The sequence below is a fragment of the Plecotus auritus genome (assembly GCF_963455305.1).
Source record: "Plecotus auritus genome assembly, chromosome: 11".
NCBI lineage: Eukaryota > Metazoa > Chordata > Mammalia > Chiroptera > Vespertilionidae > Plecotus > Plecotus auritus.
This window is the reverse complement of record NC_137777.1, coordinates 5,124,134-5,141,517: the sequence shown is the minus strand read 5'-3', so window position 1 is coordinate 5,141,517 and position 17,384 is coordinate 5,124,134. Positions and strand designations below refer to the sequence as shown.

The 17,384-nt window shown below is 44.8% G+C and overlaps 1 protein-coding gene across 4 annotated transcripts in view; it reads right to left on the bottom strand.

The window, feature by feature from the left end:
- ADCY8 (adenylate cyclase 8) overlaps positions 1 to 17,384 on the bottom strand; it is a 145,040-nt gene that overhangs the window by 55,486 nt on the left and 72,170 nt on the right. For all 4 annotated transcript variants that reach the window (XM_080646997.1, XM_080646998.1, XM_080646999.1 and 1 more), the window contains exons 6-7: positions 11,765 to 11,923; positions 7,601 to 7,871 (exon numbers count right to left, since the gene is read on the bottom strand). In XM_080646997.1, coding sequence (XP_080503123.1) covers positions 7,601 to 7,871; positions 11,765 to 11,923 — 430 coding nt within the window. The remainder of the gene's footprint in view (positions 1 to 7,600; positions 7,872 to 11,764; positions 11,924 to 17,384) is intronic.

Below are 17,384 nucleotides of genomic sequence, written 5' to 3'. Positions count from 1 at the left end.
GGGCTGGAATTCAGTCCCCATGGGGTGATACCACTCATTGCCAGTGCAGAGCTGGAGCCATGGTCAGCCATGACTCATGTGCCAAACCACTTTAATAAATGGGGATACAGATTCAGCCATACAACATGCACTAGTGTTTGTAAAGAAAGACCTTTACACGTGTGTACTGCACCAGGTCAAAACAACAAAAGGCATTCTTGGTGGAGAAAAGGTGAGAAAATCCTGATGCAGCTAAATAAATTTTATAACAAAGAATCTTTAACCCCATCCTTGGCAAAACTGGCACCAAGATCAATAAAACAAATCCAGTTCTTTTTTTCTTTAAATCTGGGAAATAAAGAAGTCAGAAAAAAAATGCAGGTTTTTTTTTTTTTGTTCTTTCTCTTCCTACCTGTCTTCACATGTTTAAAATACCATAAGTTCACCTTCACATGTTCAAAATGTCATACGTTCACCGTCACATGTTCAAAATAATTTGCACTCATCATGGGTTCTGCTTCCTCAGGCCACTGTTTTCTGACTCCCCAAACAACCAGTCAATCCTGGTTGGTGTAGAAGCTTGTGGCAGTTATTGGCCATCAGGTGACCACAGGCTGCATGTCATATGCTTGCCAGCTCATCGCCCACCCCCACAGAGCAATTCTACACGAGCCACAAACTCATCTCTATCTTCGTTTCCTTCACCTTTGTCTACCCCTGTAATGTCAGAGAAAGAAAGGATGATCACTCAAAGTTAACAGATCAAATTGCCTGTGTAATCCACTCAACGCTCCCAGGAAGGCTTCAGATCCACTTGCCTTTCTGAAGAGAGTGGAAAACCAGGCCCCTCTAATCACTCTTCCTGGCGGAACTCAGCCATTATCTTCTGAGCCGGTGCAGGACAGCCTGGGGGCTTTGTTGTCAGAAAAAGCCACGTTCCTGGAAGAGTGCGGATTCACGGCGGGAAATGTCCAAGCTCTTCATGCTCTCTACCCCACAGCCCGCAAAATGTCCCATCCAGTGAACATCAAAGCTGAATCTGATGTTCAAATGGCTCGAAATAGACTGCCTACAGAGAAAAATCTGCCTGTGACTGCCTGTGTACCAAGACTGAACACGGACAATTAGATATTGGGCGGCTCATCACAGAAGCACTAACCTCTGAAAACACAACTTTTCCTTTAAGACCAATGTCCACTATTTAGGGCGTTTTAGGAGGAGGAGGAGCTCTCTGTGGGGAAAGAGAAGCCTGTGTTTTGGTCTTGAGCAGTAGAAACCAGGTGAAGATGGTGCCTTGCTTTCCCCACTCCACCGGGGGTCTTGTGCCCTTGTCTTTGGCCCAAACTCCCTGCTTGTCTGTAGATCTCAGCTTAACAATCGCTTCCTTGGGAAGGTCTTCCCCGATCACCTTGGTTCAGTTTTCCACCTCCTTACACTCTTATGCTATTGTGACAGCAAGTTCCCACTGCCCTGTGGACCTATTAGCGATACCTCCGCACCGTGAGCTCCTCAACAGCTTGCCCTTCCTTCATCTCTCCATCCCTGACACCGGGCACTGTGTCCACAAATTGCAGTTACTCAATAGTGGTTGATGAGTGAATGACCGAGTGAATGAGGGAACGAATGAACATCATGGGGGAGAGACTTGCCCAAGTTGAACGATGGAAGTCAAACAAGTTGCAATTTAGGAGTTCTTTTTCTCATGGGCATCTCTATGCACAGGAAAGGGGACAGCCACTCAATTTGCATCCCACCCTTTAGGGGCAGATACAGAAGGAGAGAAACTGAACCCCAGGGATCAATATGACTCAATGAAAGATTACGATCATGGTTCCCTCACTTGGAAAGCAGGCACATCACATTGTCAGGTTGGTATGAAAATGAAATGGAAAGGATGTGAGCAATGCACCCGCCATGGTAGCTGGCCCCAAACTCTCTACTTCTTCTATTAATGTTAGTGACACTTTGGACACCTGTCTATCCTCCTGGCAAAGAAGCACATGTGCTTTCTGGTTTGTTGTGTGGAATATAGAAATTCCAACTATGTTTTCAATGTTGATGGTGCAGCCCAGCCAGCGTGGCTCAGTGGTTTAGCGTCGACCTTTCAACGAGGAGGTCACGGTTCAATTCCCAGTCAGGGCACGTGCCTGGATTGCCGGCTCGATCCCTAGTGTGGGGCATGCAGTGCAGGAGGCAGCTGATCGATGATTCTCTCTCATCATTGATGTTTCTATCTCTCTCTCCCTCTCCCTTTTTCTCTGAAATCAATAAAAATATTTAAAAATTTAAAAATAAAAAAATATTGATGGTGTGCATATTAACTTCATGATAATGGTAACAACCAAGGCATTCTAACGTCTAATCTATACAACAGAAGTATCAAATGTGTGCTTGCCCCAAGTGATTCTTTTAAAAGGCCTGGAGAGGGGTAATAGAGAAATGTCTGATTGTGGTAAGTGTGCAAGGAGTGCATGGGACGATGGCGGGGACCTCATCGGATATGAGGGACAGACCCTAGGTCCGACAGGGGCTTCACTTCTGAAGGGTGGCTCCGTGTTCTTGGCATAGCACTTGTTACATATCATGTAAGAAGGATTAACATCCTCACACAATGCATCTCATAGTAGCAGAAAGCTTTACCCTTTGTATCCTCTTGGGAATCATCAGTCTAAGATGCCATTTGTCCATTCTCCACAAGACAGCCAAAGCAATTCCTTAAAAAATCTAAATCAGGTCATGTCTGTGCCCGCTGGAAACCTTTATATCACTTCCCTTCAAAGGAACTCCCATGGCGAGCTGGCAGGAGCAAGCTCCACACCCTTTAGCTTCACCTCTGACCCCTTTCTTTCTTGCTCACTATGCTCTAGCCCAGCAATTTTCAACCTTTCTCACCTCATGGCACATAAACTCATTACTAAAATTCTAAGGCACACCAAAAAATATAGTTTTTGCTGATCTGACAAAAACAGGTATCATTTTGCCCTAGCCGGTTTGGCTCAGTGGATAGAGTGTCAGCCTGCGGATGGAAGGGTCCCAGGTTTGATTCCCTGTCAAGGGCATATGCCTGGGTTGCGGGCTCGATCCCCAGTAGGGGGTGTGCAGGAGGCAGCCAATCAGTGAATCCCTCTCATCATTGATATTTCTCTCTCTCCCTCTCCCTTCTTTCCTGAACTCAATAAAAATATATTAAAAAAATAGAAGTGTTCTTTAAAAAAAAAAAGTGTAATTTTTATTCATTCACATCAGACAGCTATTGTGTTGGCTGTCATTTTTTTTAATTTGATCATCTAAGGGAAAAGAGGCCAGTGCTCCTGACTAAATAGTCAGGTATTCCATGTCTTAAAAATCCTTGCAGCACACAGGTTGAAAGTCGCTGCTCTAGCCCCTTGGGTGATTTTGCTCTTCTAACATATGAAACTTTTTTCCCCTGCAGGGCCTTTGCACTAACTGTTTCCTCTAGATGTCCTTCTCCTGGTTTCCTTTCAGCGCTCGAATCAAATCTTCAGAAGCCTCCAATGATCTTATTGGCAATAATTTGATCTGCCCCCTATTCCTATAATTACTTCCTTCAAAGCACTTTCGTGTTTTGGTTTGTTGTATACATTTCCCACTCCCTTAAAATGTAAGCTCCTAGGGGACAGGGACCAGGTCTGTCTTCTCATTACTGATCCCCAGCAGTTAGACTGCTGAGTTCCTGTTAAATGATTGAATGGAGAGCTCAAGCCCACAATGGATTTTAGTTATAGCATGCACTCAGAGGGAAGCATGATCTTTATTACAAGGACCCGTTACTTAAGTCTTCGTTTTCATCCCCAAATTTACCTTTATTCTGAGAGGTTCAATGACCATGTTGATGACTCATCCAACAATCCAGCCTGGAAATTTCTGGACATCTTCCCCCACATGTCCAATTTTCCACTTCCTGTTTACTTCAACTACCCACTTCTACATTCATACCTTGAACGTCAATAGTCCACCTGTGATCATACACTTCTTGACTTCTAGTTTCCTTTCTTTCATTCCACTCTGAGGCTCCGAGCGTAGGCAGCCCCACTGGTAACTGAGCCAGGGTTCAGGGAGCCAAGATGTCAAATCAGTGGGCAAACACTTGCCACATCAGGATTCGGGGATGCAAACCACTAGTGCTGCAGGCTTCCAAGAGCAACCTGGACCCCAGACCTCAGGCTGTGTTGAACCAGCAATTTAACCCAAATGGACACAGATAAGGGGCAGGGAAGATGCATGACATCAAAACCAAGGAAGGATCTTCAAGCATAGAGCAGGACTGGGAGACTCACCTACGGGACCAAAAATAATTCTTAGTGCAATCACTGCTGCTCCAAACCATTGACAGACTCCGTAGAGGGGCGGTGGAGTCAGGGTTCTCCTGGGAAATGCAGAGCCCTCTCTTATCTCTCACCTGTGACAATCTGACTTCACCAGCTCATCAAAGCTGCCTCTTGCCAATGATGTTCTTCCATACACTTCCAATGGGCAGTTTCCGTCTTGGCCTCTTGGCTCCACTGGCCATTGTTGATTACGCCCTCCATCTCAAACCGCGCTCTTCTGCTCTCTGGGCTTCCAGGACACCACATCCCCTAATTCTCTTCTTATCACTTTCCTTCCTATTTGTCTCTGTCGTGGGCTCACTACTCTCTGTCACCTCCCACCAGGTGCCCCTTGAGGGCTATCCTGTGACTTCCTATGGTTTTATGTCACATGTTCCCTGCTGTGATCCCCTTCACTCCACGGCTTTGACTAGCCCTCAGGTTCTGATGACTGCCATGTTCACATCCCTTGCACAGTTCTTTTATGCCTGAGCTCCAGAGTGAGTGTTCAGTAGCCTCTGGATATACCTCCACGGAGCCCTCTCCGGCCATCTCAAGCTCAACATGCCCCAAACGGAACTCCTAGGGTGTTCCATCCAATCTCCTTCCATCCCAATAGTGCTTATTTCAGTGGGCATTTCCACCGTCCACCCCGACACCTAAGCAAAATACCTAGAAGTTGAACTTAACTGGCTCCTCTCTGTTACCACCCACATCTGTCATTTCATTCATTCATTCATTCATTCATTCAACAAACTTTCATCAAGCCCCGTTACCTCCCAGATGTTGGGCTAAATAGTGGTAAGTGAAACATAATTTCTCTCTTCATGAAACATAAACGACTGGCTGACTTTACCTCTTCAGTGTTTCTTCTCTCTGTCCTTCCTGTTATTGCTACTAGCAGTTGGCACGTAAAGTATGCTCAATTGATCCTTATTGGGTGAATGAATAAATGAGAAGGAAACTATCTGAACATCTGCTATGTATATCGCACAGATTATGCCACAACATACCGATGTCATTAAAAATATTTCAAAGCTCACATTATGAATCAATAGAAGCCAAAACATTTGCCCAATTCAGCTGGCAATGCCCCAGTGGAGCATTAGTCTGTTTTCCATGTGATGTGCAAACACTCAGATGGTCTGGGCTTTCCGTGGAGCTGATGGGGTGTTTTGGCAGAGACAGGCCCAGCCAGACCAGTCTCCGTCTCTTCCAGGCACACACATGCCTCTGAGTGGCACAGATGGCCCTCAATTTCTAGAGTTAAGTGTAAGTGTAAACTCTTGAGAGCTTGTGACCATTTTAATCGACTCATTTCCTCAGTCTTATGATTGCCATTTAGTTATTTGTGAATATCAGTACACATCCCCTGCCTCTGAAGTGTCAAGACATCAAAACGAACTGAGATGATTCACGCTGAAGATGGCACAGATGGAGTGCATCCAGGCAAAACCCGGGCATCATATGAAATATACGGGGTGATTATTGACTAACAATGATATACCGTATAATAATGAAATATTTCAGATATTCCTGTATAATTTTACCAGATCCATCAATCACAGAATAAGACCAAGTATCTCCACCTCTCTCTCTTGGTTCTCAATTATTAGCAGCAAGGTTAGGAACAACTAAGATTAGAACAATTAGGAATTATCCCTGGTTCCATAAACAGCTTAAATAGAAAAACTTTTTCAAATGGCAAGACAAAAAAAAACAAAAACAAAAAAGGCATTTAGAGAATGTGATGCAGAGTTACTGAGGTATTTACGGTGAAGCATGCATTCCTCTCTAAATAACCAGCTTCCAGGCTCAAGCTAACAATAGGCAGAGGAAGCAGAGGGTGCTGTCAGCTGGGCATGCACCCACTCCAGGAAGGACATATAAGTCCATTGTTTTACGTAATAACAAGTGGCACCATGCACACCAGTTCAGGGATGGGAGGAAGTGGGCACTGAATCAGTGGTGACTCGGTTGGGCATAATAATTCTGGGGAAAAATGAAACACAGAAGAAGACTAAGGACCTAAGGGTTGACCTTTGCAAGGCATGTGGACAGGGTTTGACCTGGGTCTTCCGGTGGAATCTGGCCCATGAATTACTCCTTTGCCCCGTCACACAGAACTGAATGGAGACAGAGGTTAACCTGGCCTCAGAGTGCCCCACCCACCTGTCTGATGCAGAAGACTTTCAGCTCTTTAACCTTTTCCTTTTTAAATGGCTTTAAGCAGACAGATTTTTTCTTATCTACCAGCTAAGGAGAAAAGTCCAGGTTCATGGATTGAGACAGTGAACCCAGTCAGGTTCTCAGAGAGCTCCTGACACTCTCGGTTGGGTTGATTTTGTTCTCAGCGCTCTGAGCTTTTTGCTTGGCACAGGGGCATGTCAGAAACCGCCTCCCAGTCTCATACATACTGGCTTTTTTTGGTTTGTTTCTTTAGAAAAGGATGGTGGGGTTCTACCATGGAACTCCCATGAATTCAACTAGAGGTGGCCGGCCTGGGTGATGAAAGGGAAAACCCGTATTAGAGCCCAGGCCCTGAGCAAGCATTCTGGGGACGGGGGCGTCTCAGACATCTTAGGTCCTCTGCCTTGACCAGCCTCAGTCCTCTAGCGCCTCTCGGAGTCTGAGCATCTCATTCGGTTTAGTAGAGTCCTGGTAGTTGAAGAAATGATTTAAGAAATATTTTGATGATTGGTGATTTACTCCTCATGTACTGACTCTGTTGGCTCCATCCCTCAGATAAGAAGCAAATTCACAATAAATAGGAATAGAATTACAAGGGCGGCTTTGCAATTTCATGCTACTCCTGAACGCGCTCACCCTCCCCTTGGGCGTCACCTGGTGCTGCCTGTCCCAAATCAGTGGTGACCCCCTGACTTTCAATTCCAGAGGGCAGTTCAGAACTCAGCCTGCCAGCTGTCTAAGGGATGGCATTCCCATGGACCTGAGCATCTACTTCTGCTGCTAGTATAATAATATTAGGTTTCTCTTTTCCAATGTGGGTCTTTTTTTTTTTTAATTACAATTCAGCTTCACATGACATTTATTTTGAGTGAGGTCAAACAATAAAAAAGGAGAGGGTGTTGGGTACACTCTGGTATTTCATGCATTTCCTGACATTGCATACAAAAGTTAATGCTGTCCAGAGGAGATAGGTTTGATTATTTGCAATTCTGTTGCTCAGCAGAGAAAAGGTTAAAGATGAATGGGTTATCTCTGGGGCCTCTCTGGTGCAGAGGCACCTGAGCATGCCTTTGGCTAACCAGAAGAAGGAAGCCAGGACTTACGTTCTGTTTGCCCACGATGTTGTCGAAGGGCAGCTCGGGGCTCCAGGACCCCTCCGTGAACGTCGCCCCGCTGTTCCTCCGGTCCGAGGAGCTCACTGCCTCCTTGACAATGTCTTCGGGCAGCGACAGCAGACTCTCCTCCGGCTGCTGAATTAAATAGGTCTCTATGTTATGCTTCCTCAAGAACTCATTCCTCTCTTTCCCGTGGCCCTCTTCCACATCATAGTCACCGTTGAGGCAGTCGAGGGTGGCTTTGGAAATGTGAATCCTCCTGGGGACACAAAGCGTAGGTCATTATCCATCCCTGACGTGGCCTGTGCAAAGCCAACATCAGGGCCCTGTGAGGTCATGTCCTCAGGGACAATATGTGGTCCCCTGAAAAAATCAGAACGAATAAAAGAAAACAGAAATCCAAGCAAAAATCAATGAGCAGGGCTTCGCTGACTTCACCCCAAGGGACACCGCAGCCTCTGATGAGCACAGCCCTGCTGAGCTGCCCCACATACGCACTTATTTCGGCTTTTCTTGTGACTGTCAGCCTGGTCTCAGCAACCCTTAAGAATCAGTGATTTTTACCAAAAAACCAAACAATCCATTTAAAAAAATGGGCAGAGGACCTGAATAGACACTTTGCCAAAAAGGACATACGGATGGCCAATAGACATACGAAAAGATGCTCAATGTCGCTAATCATCAGAGAATTGCAAATTAAAACCAGTGAGATATCACCTCACACCTGTCAGAATGGCTACCATCAATAGAGCAACAAATAACAGGTGTTGGCAAGGATGTGGAGAAAGGGAACCCGTGTGCACTGTTGCTGGGAATGCAGGCTGGTGTAGCCCCTGTGGAAAGCAACATGGAGTTACTTAAAAAATTAAAAATGGAACTGCCTTATGACCCAGCGGTTCCACTTCTGGGAATTTATCCAAAGAAATCCAAAACACTGATTTGAAAGAATAGATGCAGGCTTATTTACAATAACCAAGATTTGGAAGCTCAAGTGCCCATCAGTAGATGAGTGGATAAGAACGCTGTGGTACATTTACACCGTGGAATACTGCTGGGCCATAAAAAAGAAGGAAATCTTGCCCTTTGTGACAGAATGGATGGGCCTGGAGAGCATTATGCTAAGTGAAATAAGCCAGGCAGCGAAAGACAAGTACCATATGATTTCACTCATATGTGGAATCTAATGAACAAAATGAACTAACAAGCAAAATAGAGACAGACTCATAGATATAGAGCAGGCTGACAGCTGCGGGGGGTGGGTAGGTGCTGGGTAAAGGGATTGAGCAAAAGAGCAAAACAAAAAACTCATGGACACAGAAAAAAGCAGCAGTCAGTGATTTCATTTTTCAGTGCTGTTGATTATATTGGGAAAACAAGTTCCATAAATGTTTCTGAACCCAACGGCAATTTTTGTCCAAAATCACCAAGCAGCAATGACAGTTCTCTTGTCATCTTGCCTCGTTTCTTCAATTCGTCTAAAATCTTCATAATACCAAAGGCCGGCCTCACAAGACCACAGAGCAACTTTCTCTGAACCGTGTGCACGGCAAGGAGCAGAGAACAGAGCCGTGGCCACGTGCCGGCTGGCCACTGGCCGGCCTCACTCACAAGGTGAGTGACTCATTCCTGCACAGTCATCAGCCACTGCAGCTCATGATTCAAGTTTCTTTTTTTAGCAAAAGAACAGATGACATCAAGGGCCTTAAGGCTCACACTGGAACGTGGAAATTGCACATGGTGACTCATTCTGGGAGGGTGTTTCTGTGTGCTCCTGTCTAACTCACCCAGACGCCTTACAGAGCCGTAGTGTGCTGTGGGTAGCCTAGCACGGTGGTTACGTACAGGAACTCTGGCAGGATTGCGGGATCAAAACCCTGGCTCTGCCACTTACTTGCTAGCTGATAGATCTTGGGCAAGTTACTTAATCTTTCTGTGTCCATTTCTCATCCATGAAAATGGGAAAAACAATAGTACCCACTCTTGGTGAATGAGTCCACAGTCAACCACTGAGCCACACCGGCCAGGCACATTGTACTTTTAGTACTATTTCTACTGCCTTCTTACCCATTCTGCTCGATTCCCGCTTATAGAGAGAATAAGTCACGGCAAAGGACACGCAAAACACCCAGAAACTACCAAGGATGCATTTCTGATCCTTCAAGGCACATTCTCTACCTTTTCCAAAGTCGCATCCTTGCATAGGTCAGAACACAACAACTGAAACATGTAAAGATATTGGAGCTCTCTCCAGAAACATGCTGAGTAAGCACGGAATGTTCCCACAGCGGATTCTGTCAGTACATACTCAGTAATGTTGACCGCGGGGAAGAGAAAGGTCACTTGACCTCCTATGAAATGGGTGTCCCAGACCTGTCTCTCTGGTCAACCTAAGAGCTACTAGGGCTAGAAGGCTGTCCTTTTTTCTCAAGCACAATGATACCCCCAGAAGGGTAGTCAAAGCTATTATGATATGACTGGCTCCACGCATCATCTTTATAAAGTCTGATGGCTGATGTTCTCTTAAAATAATTAAGTTAAATGCCAACCCCCATTTGGTATTTTCTCTGGATTCCGCGTTTTATTACCCTGCATCAGTGCGCAGGGGAGATAATATTTGCACATACTGAATCAGTATTACGTTTTCCATAGAGAAAGACGTCCTCACCTTCACTCATTACTGAGTCTTCTGCTCAAGTTCTAATCAATTTACATTTACACGTTTTGATAGAAACTGGGCTTTAGAGGTTCCTTTGATCATGGCTGCTAGCTGGGGTTTTGGAGTAAGGACCGGGCGAACGAGATTCTGGTGATTACGTTTATCTATGGAAATGAGTCAGGCAATATTCTCATATATTGACTGTCAGGTAAACCTGATATTTTCTGATAATTTTAAATGCCAGGATATAATAATTATAGTTATGACAGTAAATAAGATCTGACCATTTGGTAACATTTCATTTTGCATAAATGGTATCTTGTAGTCAAAGCTATTATGACATGACTGGCTCCATGGATCATCTCATAGAATTTCCCTCTTCCTGATAGGCGACCCCCCGCCCCCCTCATTTTGCTGATGATAAAACTGGCCCAGAAACCAGGAGTAAGTACCTGGCCCAGAGTCACATCACTGGGAGGTCACAAGCAGTGCTGGAGGGAGACAAGGACTTCAGGGTCCTTGTAAGACCCTACATCTGTGTCACATGGTAACTGCCATAAACACAACCACAATGAATGTTTGCTGGGCACAGGACCAAGGACTTGATATGCATTTTCTCATTTAACTAAAGCTCCAAGACAGTGGTCCTCAAAGTGTGGTACCAACACCAGCACCATCAGCATCACTTGGGCACTTGTTGGGAAGACATAGTCTTTGTCCCGCCCCAGACATATTGATCAGAAAGTCTGAGGGTGGGGCCCAGCCACCCAAGATTTACCACACCCTCCAGGTGATTCAGATTCCAGTGGAAGCTGGGAATCACTAGTCTGGGAACCCAAGGCTCAGAGAGATTGAAGAATTTGTATGGAGCTACATGGCTGGTGTCTGTGGCAGGGAAAGGATTTTAATTCAATTCTCCATGACTCCAGGGTCCAGGCTCTCAACCATTACACAGTGGGGTTGTGTGCCTCCCTTTATTTCCTTCCTACGTGCCAAGCATCGTGCCAGGCTCTTGGGGACACATTGAAGGCCTGGAGATTAATAATAAGAGGTCAGCCTTGAGCAAACTGGACTGATGAATTAACAATGGGAGGCAGTAAAGTGTGGTGAGGCCCTTCATAATATTTACTATGCGGGGCGTTGTAAAATCAAAGGATGTGATGTAGTAATGATATTTAGCAGACTGGCTAGTTCATAGTAGGTACTTAATACATGTTCAGAATCAGGGGCAAACTCTCTTACTGAAAGGAAAAGGAAGCTGAGTTTATTCCTATATATATTGATTGATAGGGAGGGGAAATAACCAGACATTTAAAGAGCCATTTGGGTTTAAAAGAAAAATATAATCCCCCAAATCTCAGACCATGAAGGGTTCTATCTTTTTCCAAATAATTGCTTCTTAGATCTATACCCCTGAATTCTGCACAGGGGGAACCCACTTCCACAAAGTGGGCAAATGACCAGAGTAGGGGGGCGAGGGCTTTGCTCTGGCTTACCCAGGGATCCCTCCAGATTCAAGTTTGTTCGCAATATCCACGTCCCAAGACCAGACGTCAAACTGCCACTTCCGCAGGCCCAACACACCACACAGCACTGAGCCCGAGTGGATTCCGATTCGCATGTCAACGTCATGCTTCGTCCTTGACCGCACATACCTGTTGACATAGGTGAATGGAGAGATACACATGTAAGGCCAGAGTGGGCCCACGTTCTACACGGTTATCCCAAGCGTAGTGGGACCTTTTCGCACCATCCCTCCCTTGTTAAAAACTCCCTCCTGGCCGCCTCCTCAGAGCAGTGGTCGCCAGAGCAGAGGACTTATGTTCCTGGGCTGAGCTGGGCCACCTGCTGGGGCGCAGGAAGACAACTTCGAAACTCCCATGTGAGCTTTTGTTTTTTATCTGGAAAAGCTGCACTGAAATTTGATACGTGGGTTGACCTTAGCAACCTGACAGGGCCCATGCTGGCCTGTCCTCTGACCCTGAGCATGGCAGAGGCATCTTGAGAGAAGAGAAAGAGTTCTGTCATCAGAGGGTTTCCTCTGGGCATACACAGTCCTCCTTCACTTTCAGAGTATTTCAAAAAATTTCAGTTTATGAGTTAAATGACCCCATTTATGTAGGAAAAAATCAACTGTTAGGACACAATACTTTGAAATATAATAACTAGAAAAATTTTCAGCGCCACATAGAAATTCAGTTGTTATTTTACTTCAAAATGCTTAACAGAGTTGTTAAAATTAAAGATGATTTATCCATTTTTCGTTGAAAAAGAAAAACCACAAGTGTCCCATATTTGTTGCTTTTCTGTGATAATAGGTTGCTATTAATATTCTCTCTAGCAAACATTTGGGGAAAAACCCAACTTGCTTATTTTGTTTAAAGATGGCAGTTTTAGAAGGTGAAAATAATTGCTTTTCACAAGAAATCTGTGCTCTGAAGAGAGGATTTTGAAAAAGGAAGTTTGGAAATGTTGCCATTTCCCCGGGAACTAGGCTGTCAAACATGAGTTATGTCATCTATCAGAATACTCCGAGCTGCACATTCACTAATACGTTTTCAGATCTTCCAAATGAAATGTGTTGGTGGGGGTTGTAATCATTTGTTAAAAATATCAAAAAGCTACTGCCTTCTAATGAGTTTGCAAGGAAAATTCAGAGCTTCCAGAGAAGCAAATTTATGACAAGCCTTATATGGAACTCGGGCATAACTGACAAAAACACAGTCAGTGGTCCAAGGGCGCCCCCTAGATCTCCCTGTCTTCATGAAATACACATTTAGATCTGATAGTCAATAGAGACAGGTACTATAGAAATAAACTGAATTTGGAACTTGACCTTTATATGAATGTATCCCAAACTATTAAGATTCTTAAAATAGAATGAATTATGTGCAAACCCATTGCTCTCACTAAACAAGAGAACAGAAGGATTTTAGTACAGCAATTGAATTAAGGTATTTAAAATTATTATTTATTTCATCATTATCCTTTAAAACGTGTGTTTTATAGCATGTTTTTAAATGTGTGAATATAATAGAATAGATAATAAGTAGTTTATACATAATAACAATAATCCTATGTAACAAAAGGCTAATATGCAAATTGACTGAACAGCTGAACGAATGGTCGCTATGATGCACATTGACCACCAGGGGGCAGATGCTTAATGCAGGAGCTGCCCCCTGGTGGTCAGTGTGCTCCCGCAGGGGGAGCACCGCTCAGCCAGGAACCCTGAGCCGGGCTCAGCAGCGGTGGCGGGAGCCTCTCCCTCCTCCATGGCAGTTAGACATCCCCTGAGGGCTCCCAGACTGCGAGAGGGCACAGGCTGGGCTGAGGGACCCCGAGTGCATGAATTTCGTGCACTGGGCCTCTAGTTATTATTATAATCATTTTGGATAAAGAGGGGAGATCAAACTGGCCCCTAGGATACAATGGAAAATTCCCAGTAGGAACACAAAGTCTTTCCCGATCTGTCCCTGGGCCTCAATGATTAGTCTCACCTCTCATGCACCCACTGGACTCCAGCCTTTCACAGCAATTTGTTGTTGCCTGAGTCCTGTGTTTCTTCTGCCCCAGGGAGGCTCCTTCAGTCTGGAATGTCCATTTCCTCCTTTAACTGAAGCCTCGATTACGCGCCTTTCCCAGTGTTCTTATTGCACCCCGCGTGAGCAATACCCGAGGTGCTGCATTGTAACCATCTGTCTCCCCTAATGGATTCTAAATTAATTGAATTGACGATATGGACTTGGCATGACTCAGCGTCATATACCCCTCTTCCCAACGTACTGTCTGGAACTGGGCTAACACTCAATAAACATTTATTGAATGGAAGGGTGGATGGATGAATGAATGGGTGTCATGTTCCCACATATCTAAGTTCTCTGATGAAGAGTATAAGCTCCTTGAAGGCAGTATTCTGAGTAATCCTTGTATCTCTCACAGCCTGAAGGATCGGGCCTCTCTTAGAGCTGGGCTTAGAAGCATGACTCCCCTTTCAGGGAAAGAGTAAATGAGTGAATGATTCTATGTGCAAATCCGGGCCTCTGTATTCTCTGTTCCCATCAGGCTGTGAGATCATACAAAGTTATTAAAACAAAAGAGTTGATGTCGGTTGAGAACATTAAAAATATTGAAGTAAATTAGATATTAGGAAGGCAGCCAAAGAGATTAGAAAGAACGCTTATAGCTAAAGGATGAGATGATTCTTGTCCCTGGTGAAGATTCTGGTTTCTGGGCCATGGTTTTGACTTACAAGTTAAAAACTATACAGCTCCCTTTATCCACTGATGATGAAAAGAGTAAGGGCCATTGGGAAAAATTTAACAAAGCAAGAGGAGAAATAGCATCCAGCATCGGAGGGGAGCATTTCAGTGTCTGTGAGGCAGGTCATTGGGAGAGGTCACCTGTGCTGTCCATCAACTGTATCTGGTGCTGCAATATCCAAGCACATGGTGGGATTGCACTTTCCTGTATATTCCATGTTACTTTGGCCAATAAAATGTGAGCAGTAGTGATATGAGTCACTTCTGAGTAGAAACTTTAGAAGTCTGGTTAACCACACTCCTTTTGAATGAGGCAGTGTATTGTGGTGCCTTGCTACTCCCCCAACCCTCCATAGTGGACAGGAAATGAGAGCGAAAAATAAATCTTTGCTATTTTAAAGCATGGAGATTTGGGATATATTTGTTACTTCAGCATAACCAGGATTATCCTGACTGTTACAATCACCAGTCTCACTCCATGTTCTTCTAATTACATGTGAGTCACTGGAGTGTAGAGGTTAACACGGATTCTAGGGCCAGTTGACATGAGTTTATATCTTGCTCTTCCATTTATTAGCTGTAGGACCTCAAGTAACTTACTTAACTTGTATCTATAAAATGGGAATAATAATAGCATTGTCATATTAGGCGAATAAACATATATGGAGAGTTGCAAATAATGTCTGGCACATTCCAAGTACTACTTAGCTGCTTTTCATATATGAAGGAAATGCAGCCCAGGAAGGTACAGGATTTTATTGTGGTCACATAGGATTCTAGGACTAACCTGGGGCTGCTGTGTTTGTAAACCTCACGCTCTTTGCAACGTGGTGTGTGATCCTTAGCATATAGTTTAATGTGACCTTGAGTGTCAGTGGTTGTAAATAAAGCTCTAGTTGATTGCTTCACATACAGAGCCCTTGTGAGTCCCACAGGAGATAATGGATGTTAGAGTGCTTTGCTGACTAATTGTGAGGGACGAGTACACAGCACACCATGCCAGTGCCATTAGGTAATTAACATTACACAGGGAATGCACTGGAACATCTCAATGAAAAGACACTTAGATTTATTTTTCTTGTGCAAAAGAAAAAAATCATAAGAGACAAAGCCCCTTTATGGCTTTGTCTGTTTTCTTTTTGTTATGTCTGGGATTTGGCTTATTTCATAAAAGATAGGAATGAAACTATGTAAAAGTAATGAATAATTCACAGACACTGATCCTCTCTGGGAGGCCTACCTGGTGGTCACACAGAGCCACCGACACGCACCACGTGTTTCAGGTTCTCCAGGGGAGGACCTGGGAGCATCTTCCAAGTGAGAGGGGAGCGAATTCTGCTGAGTTACAAATTGTGTTCAGTTCTTCCAGGGCTGTTAGCTGTGCCTCCTCGGCCACAAATAAAGAGGAAACGACTAGAGATTGCTGGCACTATAAACACCGGCACCTTCTCTCTCTTCTCTGGGGCCCCGGAGCTTCTTGGAGGGCAGGGAACTACCTTTCTCCCACACGCCCAGCACGTAGCACAGCGCTTAGCACAGGGGCCTCGCCAGTGCTCTAGGTAGCCACTGAATTGATGGCACAGCTCAAAGGCTTTCTTGCTTCACAGTCCTCTGTTGACCCAAGATGCTTCTAAGGCAGTGGTCGGCAAACTCATGAGTCAACAGAGCCAAATATCAACAGGACAACGATTGAAATTTCTTTGGAGAGCCACATTTTTTAAACTTAAACTTCTTCTAACGCCACTTCTTCAAAATAGACTCTCCCAGGCTGTGGTATTTTGTGGAAGAGCCAAACTCAAGGGGCCAAAGAGCTGAATGTGGCTCGCGAGCCGCAGTTTGCCGACCACGGTTCTAAGGGAACCACAGAGATGTCTCTGGACCTGCCATTTGGGGTGAGGGGGTGACCCTCCACAGCTGACCCCACTGCCTTTGCCCTCCCGGTTTTCGTGTTGCATTTCAAAGATTTATTTTAAATAAGGAACCCACTTAGTAATAATAATTTTTTTTTGAAGCTCTATATCAAGCTGGGAACCAATCATGCAAAACTTAACCAGCAAAAGATTGAAGATCATATTCCTTTTCATTGAACTGTTAAAGAGGAATGCTTGGTATATGGTCAGAGATGAAGGATCTTATGCCCTGGCCGGTTTCGCTCAGTGGTAAGAGTGTCAGCCCGCCCAACCGAAGGCTCACGGGTTTGATTCCCGGACAAGGGCACGGACCTTGGTTGCAGGCTCAATCCCTGGCCTTGGTCAGGGCTCATGTGGGAGACAACCAATTGAAGTGTCTCTCTCACATGGAGGTCTGACATAGGCTTTCTCAGCAAAGCACTCACCATCACCAAGGGGCGTGGGATCTGCATCAAAGCAGCCTGGTGTGCGGGTGGGATTCTCCACTTACTAGCTGTAGGCACTGGGCTAGCTGCATTATTAGTGTTCAAGTCCCAGTTTTCTCAGGGGTGATGGGAGCGAGCAGTCCTTTGCAGAGTTGTTAGCATGGTTTATAAAATCACGTGTATAAAGCACTTCACCTGGTACAATTTGGCTACTACTAACTTTTGTTAGCAATACCAACTTATAATTACACAACAATTACACAGGTTGAAGCAGACCAAAAACGATGAATTTGGTCACTCTACACTTCTTGCTAAAACTGTGCTTGCATTTGCTCTAGTTACATCGAAATAGCTTCTACCAACCCATTTGACATATCAACGGGGCAGCTCCTAGGCATAAGTTGCTTCAAAAGGTTGAACTAGTTTATGATGTAGGAAGAACTGAGTGATTGGTCCTCAGCCACCTGGGAGGAACAGTGCCCTTGACCCTTCTGGAGGGAGTTAGTGATGGAGGTGAAC